Source organism: Mandrillus leucophaeus, unplaced genomic scaffold (assembly GCF_000951045.1).
Source record: "Mandrillus leucophaeus isolate KB7577 unplaced genomic scaffold, Mleu.le_1.0 Scaffold534, whole genome shotgun sequence".
NCBI classification, from domain to species: Eukaryota; Metazoa; Chordata; class Mammalia; order Primates; family Cercopithecidae; genus Mandrillus; species Mandrillus leucophaeus.
This window is the reverse complement of record NW_012105742.1, coordinates 761990-769648: the sequence shown is the minus strand read 5'-3', so window position 1 is coordinate 769648 and position 7659 is coordinate 761990. Positions and strand designations below refer to the sequence as shown.

General features: G+C 52.4%; 1 protein-coding gene and 1 pseudogene across 1 annotated transcript in view; both read right to left on the bottom strand.

Moving 5' to 3' along the window:
• Positions 1-861: 861 nt before the first annotated feature.
• On the bottom strand, positions 862-1993 carry LOC105551847 (annotated as a pseudogene).
• A 4295-nt stretch (positions 1994-6288) lies between these two features.
• Positions 6289-7659, bottom strand: part of TMEM173 (transmembrane protein 173) — a 7874-nt gene continuing 6503 nt past the window's right edge. Inside the window, exon 8 of the mRNA XM_011997224.1 lies at positions 6289-7216. Coding sequence (XP_011852614.1) covers positions 7023-7216 — 194 coding nt within the window. The 3' untranslated portion in view covers positions 6289-7022. The remainder of the gene's footprint in view (positions 7217-7659) is intronic.

The following is a 7659-nucleotide window of genomic DNA, read 5'->3' as shown; positions in this document are numbered from 1 at the left end:
GAGGCGGAGGCTGCAATGAACTGAGATCGTGCCACTGCAACAGAGCAAGACTCCTCAAATAAAAAAAAGGAAAAACTATAAATGATGAAATGATGTCTAAGTGTTATAAAAACAGCTTTGACCTAGAATACCCTTAAAAGGCTCTTGAGGCCCCCCCGACCACACTTTGAGAACCACTGCTCTAGACAAATCTCTTCATTTTACATATAAGGACCCTGGACCTCAGAGAGAGTAAGTGAGAAACTCAACAGCACACAGCCTGTTAATAGGAGGATACAGACATTAGGCGGTTTGTCTCACTTCTCTTGGTTTAGGTTCTCAATTGGAAACCTGGGAAATACACCCTAATGACCTGTCCTATTCCCTGTAAGTTGCAAAGATTGTCACAATGTATTTATTACCCTTTCCCCAACATTTCTTTAATAAAAGAGGTAATCAACAAATTTGGTAAATTTTGCAACAGGCATACTGTGTTTGAACCTAAACTACAATATTTGAATTCAGGTCTCTATTTGAACAGAAACACTAAGGCAAATTCGACTGCATCCTACTCCATGCAAGCTAGTAATGACAAACTACACAGTAAATATCACAGGTAAATATGGAAAGCAGATTACCCATAATATCAGTATTTATCATATATTCTGTGCCTGAAATACAATTCAATGACATATTTCAGAAAAATTTTCTCAAGTACTGGCTGAAAGGGTGGTGGATACATTAAGAGACTGCAAATAAATTGGCGATCATAAGAACGTTTTTGGATAAAATGGAGTTGTTCTGAAATGTAGACATTTTTCATTCCCTAACCAGACCTTATTCTTGTGTTTTTAAAGAAAATCAAGAAATCTTCTTGGCCACCTAGAGATGATTTCCTTTGTATCCCACGAGATGGTTCAGATCTTCTTTAAATGGATCATAGTCTTGTTATTTTAAACAACGCAGTCCCCAGATAAGCTGGTCCAGAGGAGGAAATTCTTCCCAAGGAACCCACTCCCAACTTTCATTTTGTTCAGGTTCTACATTCTTTGGTTCTGAATCATGAGTCACATCCACTTCTCCTTTCATTAATATAATAACATAATGGTAATTCTCCTTCTCAGTGAAAAGAATTCACAACTGAGGCAAAGCGAACATTTTTCAGGTGAAGAGCTGCTTCTTTCCAGGTTTCCCTTTGAGCACATTCTTCCCAGGTCTCACCGAACTCCAAATGACCTCCAGGGAGTTGGAAACTGCCGGCTCCAACCGAGCGAAAAGGGTGTTTCCTCTTCCCCAGGAGGACGCAACGCGGATGCTTGCAGCTGGTCACCACGACTCCGACTCCAACTCCGGGCCGCCGCCCCCGCGGCTCTGCACTGTCAGTCACAGCGCGCGGAAGGACGCGCCTGGCAGCGGCAGGAAGTGACGCGCTCACCGCCCTTACTATGTATTTATTAAAGAGAGAATGTATCTGCAATTTCCATTGTGTTTGAAATATTGCATTTAGAAAGAAAAGATCAAAGGACAGTAACTCCAGGAAATCGGTTAAGGCGAGGAGCCAGCATGACTTGGTGGGGGGCAGGTTGGGTCGGGGCTCTGGCCAGGCTTCTGGGATCTGGTGGAGGGTGGGTGGGCAGGCACATCCAGGCTCCCGAAGCTGGCAGGGGGCATGAAAGGAGGCGCCAAGGAGGAAGATTAAGGTACTATCAGAGTTAAGGGCAGAGCCCAGGGTAGCCCAGATGTTCCCGGAAGTGCAAGCACAGGAGAGCGGTGAGAGTGTGTGCACAGGGTGTGTGCCCATGGGCCCCGCAGACGTGGCAGCTCCGGGTAGGGGCTGAGCTAGGGCGGCCAGCCCTCCTTTACCCGGCTGGCTGCCAGTCCCAAGGGAGCCCTGTGCCAGCCCGGACAATGCACCAGGTAGACTCTGCTCGCCCCCTCCTGCCAGGCTGAGCTGACTTCCTGCAGGGGCCCCCTGTCTGTCACCAGCCTCAGCTTCCCCTTTTCCTCTGCACATCTAGAGCTCCTTCCCCACCCCCTGCCCTGGGAGCTCTGTGGCCTGGGACCCAGAGATAGTTGCAAGGTAGGGAGAGGGGGGTGCCTTTCCACAGGAAAAGGGATGCATGTGGGAGATGGGATAGTGTGGACAGGGGGACTGAGGGGCTAAAGGACATGGGCTTGTCCTGGGCAGCCTTTCCTGGCCTTCCCATGGGGAGGGCCACGCTGAGGGTGCAGGGCTAGAGGGAGGGGCTCCACCGGCTAAGATCTGTTCCAGGATGGCCCATCTGGGAAGGGGAAGCTGAGGAGGAAAAGTTTATTGGGCCTGTGAGGACCTCAGCTCTAGGGTTTACAGTTTTGCAGTTTGCTACCTTCACTACAGTGCCACCACCCCCATCTGATATCCAGCAGGGTGGAGTCAGCCAGCGGTATGGATCATGACCCCCAGCTTTTGGTAGAAGAACACTGGGACTTTGACAGAGGAAGACTGGCTCAGGGTTTCCTCAATCCATAGTGGGCAGAGCCAGGAGTCCACACTGGGTACCCCCTCTCCTCCAAGACCCCAGAACCTGATGCTGAGGCCTTGGCAGGGTGGCGGGAGCACAGTTATGGGATGAGGCATCCCCCTGCCTTCTAAGTTCATGTCCCCTCTACCTCTACCTCTACCTCTCCCACTACCAGGGCACCGCCTGTCTGTCTTCCGTGTGAGTGGGGAGTAAGGGGAGCCTAAGATGCTGGACAAGGACCCCCTTTCCCCAGGACTTGAAGAAGCAGGTGCTCTCTTCCCACTGCCTAGGATGTGGGGACAGCAGCCCATAGTGTGCCAAGACTCCTGACCCAGGGCACAGGATCTATTTAAGAATTTTGCTGGAGACCTGGGAAGAGGGGACAGTGGGAGGAAACTTGGGGGCCCAAACTGTATACGCTGAACTGGGATGAAACCAGCACTCTCTTTGTCCCTGTCTGAATGTCGTCGTCTCCCTGTGTCTGTTTCTTTTTTCTCTGTCTCTGTCTCTATCTTTATTTCTGTCTGTTTCTATGTGCCTTTTTCTTTCCCCTTTCATCTTTCTTTCTCCCTCTCTGTATCCCACTCTGCCTTTTCTGACTTTTCTTTTATTGTCTCTGCTGCCATGTGGTTTATCTCTTTATTCTCTACCTCTCCCCAGGTCTTTACTCTGACTTTTTTTCTTTCTGTCTTTGTCTTTGGTCCCTCCCACCCTCATTCTCCTGCCTCAGGTTCCTTTGAGTGTTTGTCTCTATTTTAGTCTTTTTCTGTATGTATACATCCATGTCACCCTCTTTCTCTGCCACTCTCCTCCCAGGCTGGCCACTACTCCTGGCCTTCTCCAGCTGTGAACAGTTCATCAGGGCAGGAGTCCCAGAGGCAGCTTTCGGAGGTGCTTGGTGGCATCTGGGAACAACCTCGAGGTGACGGGCTGCCCATGGTCACCATCATCGTTGCTGTCTTTGTTCTGCTAGCAGTCTGCATCATAGTGGCAGTCCATTTTGGGCCAAGGCTGCACCAGGGCCATGCCACTCTCCCTACAGAGCCACTGATCCCAAAGCCAGATGGTGGCATCTACCTCATCCACTGGCGGGCACTGGGCCCCCAAGACAGTCCTGAAGAAGCACTGCGGGGCCCTCTTGTCCCTGGCTCCTGCTCTGCACCAGATGGACCCAGGCCCAGCATCGATGAAGTCACTTATCTGTAGGAGGGAGACTTTGGAAAGTTAACCTGACCTAGCTCAGAACAAGAAACCAGGCAGAGAACTAGGGCAAAAGCAAATTGGAGCCTGGGCATCAGAGCGTCGGAAGGGCACACTGGACTCAGCTGGAGCTGCTCTCTCCGAACATTTATAGAGAAAGCCCTGTGGTGGGCAGGAGAAATCAAAGCTTGAGGGCCCTGCCCAGAAACATGTGCTGGTGGCCTTCCCAGGGCCCAAGGTCACCTCACAAAGTCCCTCCCTCCTCTTCAGGGACCACCAGACCCCTGAATCTCCTTTTCTGAGTCTCTGCCCCTTCATTGCACCTCTAATCTCCTTCCCTTGTAATGTGAATCCAACTCAGGAGATTCCACCATCTCCCCCAAGAAGGAATGTCAGAGGCCCCGTGGAGCGGCCCTCATCCTACAAAGGCCAGCCAGGGAGAGCCCAGGCGGAGAAGCTGGTGTCTGCCTTCCCTGAGACTCACTGGGCTCAAGGAAGTGACGAACGTCTGTTCTCCTTGGTCAGTCAGGGGCAGTCCTTCGGCTGTTAGGGCCCAGACCTTGTTGACAAGCTCCAAAGTCCTTGTAAGCCCAAGCACAATTTGTAGTTCAAACATTGGCTTTCAGAGGCCCCCACTGACTCTGTCTTGCCTCCCCAGAAGGGATAGGGGGGATTTGGGAGGCTCTCATGGCCTCCCACTTTCTGTGTGCCTGGGCCTGTTGGAATAAGCCTAGAATGTACCATAGGACATTTCCCAGATCTTTCCAGCTGATGAGAAAACAGGAAAGGAAAAGGAGCTCCATGGAACTTGTTTTGGGAAGGAAGGAGCGGGGTGGGGACCACTCCCAGCAGTGGGAGGGCCTGGGTCTAGTCAGCAGGGGGGTCAGGATGATGCATCCAGGAGCCAGGAAGACAAAACTGGGCCTTCTGGTTACTCAGTGCCTGCTGGTGGCACTGCCTTCCCCAGCACCTCTGAATCTCACTCGTCTGCAGTTAAGAACGTGCAGACAAACATTCATGGCGGGACTTCTGGTGCTATACCCTGGGGAACTCCTGGGAACAAGAAGTCCCCTGGCAGCATCAGCAAGACCCCAGCACAGCCAGGGAGGCTGGGAAATAACAGGAGATAAAAAGGAACAGAGGTGGGGATTGCAGAGTGTGCAGAGGGCAGGCTTGCCTCCTTTGGGATCCGGGAGCGGCAGCTAAAGTGTTAATAGCTGCCCCGTGTTGTGGGTCAGCTATGTGCTGGACACCAGGCTTCTCTGTGGACCTACAGATATGATACCATTCACTCCTCACAGCAACCTCCAGGGGAGGGACCACTGCTATCCCCATTTTACACTTGGGCAAACCGAGGGTTATCAAGATACTTAGGTAGACACAGGTACTAAGTGGTAGAGTCAGGATTTGAACCTGGGGCCATCAGACTCCACAGCCTAAGCCCCATGATAGGGACTGGATGGATTGGAAAGGCCTTTCATTCTGGGCTGGTTTCTAGTATACAAGCCACTGGTGTGATGATGGAGGATCTTCAGGCCTTGGGGACAGGGTGGCTGGGATACTTAGGAAGAGTGGGGACTGTTCCCTCTTGACTCCCTTGGCTCTGCCGTCCTTAGGGGCAGCCAGTTCCTTCTGACCCATGTGTGTCTGTGTGGAGCATTTCTCCGCAGTGATGCTGTACTCAGAAATGTATATTGAGCATTTGTGACACACACACACACACACACAAAAAGGCTAGGCACGGTGGCTCACGCCTGTAATCCTAACACTTTGGGAGGCCAAAGTGGGAGGATCACCCAAGGTCAGGAGTTCAGGACTAGCCTGGCGAAACCCCGTCTCTACTAAAAATACAAAATTAGCTGGGCATGGTGGTGCATGTCTGTAAACCCAGCTACTAGGGAGGCTGAGGCAGGAGAATCACCTGAACCCTGGAGGCGGAGGTTGTAGTGAGCCAAGATCATGCCATTGCACTCCAACCTGAGTGACAACAGTGAAACTCCATCTCAAAAAAGAAAAAAGAAAAAAAAGTGGGAGGGAGGGAACGAGCCCAGCCTGCTGAGACAAATGAAACTAACAGAGATAGGCTGCCTGCCCTCCCAGATGGGGGTAACTGCGCCACCACAGCATGGAATCGGTGACTCAGTTGTAACCGTGATGGCGGAAGGTACAGCACGGCAGTTGGCTGTGCTGTCCAAGGCCCTCCAGGGACTGTCCCATCTCATCACACAAACTCTTTCCCCTTGTCCCTTTGCAGGCTCTCTCATCTGGCACCTATAGTTAGTGTCACCTGCTCCTTTGAGTGGCCCCTTGCCCAGGACACAGCTGTGTACCCTCGTGGCATCATCTGTGTGCTGGCTCAGGCCAGCCTGTGGTCCCTGCTCCCCAAGCCTCTCACTGAAGAGAAAGGCACTGAAAGAACAGGTGCCCTCAGCCTGACTAGTAGGCTCTGTCCAGATGGAAAATGACACCCAGCACCCTGCTGCCCTGTACTAGGATAAGGAGGGGTGCAGGGAGGCATGCATGTGCAGGCAGGTTTGGACATCAGGGACAGTAATTCCCATCTGTTATATCAGTCAGAGTCCGGCAGGAAAAAGACGACTCACTCACATTGGGTAATCTGAGGTGTGCTTTAAAAAGGGAAAAGGGTGGAGTATAAGGAAACTGCAAGTGAGAGGGAGTACTCTAGTGGGGTGGCAGGGGCGGAGTGGGGTGGATACACAGCTAGGCTTAAGGGCTCAGGGAAGGAAGTGATGCCAGAATCCTAGAGATAGTCATGATTACTCAAGAGTTGCCCGGCAGGAGAGTCCACAGCAACCTTGATGCTGCAGGGCAGGAGCCGGGGGATTCATTACCCCAAACTCAGTCTCCTCCTCTCCTCCATTCTCCTGCTGGGGCTCCCCAATAATGGAACATGACCAGGAGCCAAAGGGCAAGGGAGCCTGTCGATACCATCGAGAGAGTTCGGCGTCCCCAGGCAGAGGAAGGGCAGAAGGCTGGGGAGTGGGTCTGGAAGGCCCCATGAAAGACACCTGGCACATTCCCTAAGTACCTAGCATCCAGAGTTTACAAAAAACTTCCACACACTCAGTCCTCACAACAACCGTGAGGGAGGTAAGGCAGTGATTATGATCCCATTTCACAGGTTGAAGACACCGAGGCTCAGAGAGGGGAAACGACTGGCCCAAGGGGACAGGACTCATCTTAAGATGTCAAGTCCTGGACCCTTCCCTGCAAGGCCCCCTGTGGAAGGAAATAGCTCTGCTGGACATGCAGCCACTGAAGAAAGCCCCCAGTCCAGAGGCTTGGAGACCACTGGAGGCTCTGGCAGGGTGACCCTGGGTCTCAGGAGAAATCCGTGCGGAGAGGGAGGGGCTTTTCCATTCCACTGATGAGGAGCTCAGGCTCTTGGGACATTGTGGAGGTACTGGGCACCGCCGAGTTCTTCAAGTTGCCCACAGTAACCTCTTCCTTTTCCTCCTGCCGCAGGTGCCGGAGAACCTCTTGGGACAGCGAGAAGCTGCTGTCATCTGCAGGTTCTGGAACAGGGAAATGGGGGAGAGTGGAGAGAGGATCTTACACATTCCCACTCGAACACACCTAGAGGACTTGCTGGGAAGATCATCTAACCCTCCCTACCCCCTCTTCCTACCCACCCCCCAGCCACTGGGACTAGAGTTTCATGCAATCCTAGGCTAGAAGTGGTTTCAGGCCGGGCACAGCAGCTCATGCCTGTAATCCCAGCACTTTGGGAAGCTGAGGCAGGTGGATCACGAGGTCAGGAGTTCGAGACCAGCCTGGCCAATATGGTGAAATCCCGTCTCTACTAAAAATACAAAAATTAGCCAGGCGTGGTGATGGGCACCTGTAGTCCCAGCTACTTGGGAGGCTGAGGGAGGAGAATCGCTTCAACCTGGGAGGTGGAGGTTGCCGTGACCCGAGATCGAGCCACTTCACTCCAGCCTAGACAGCAGAGCGAGAC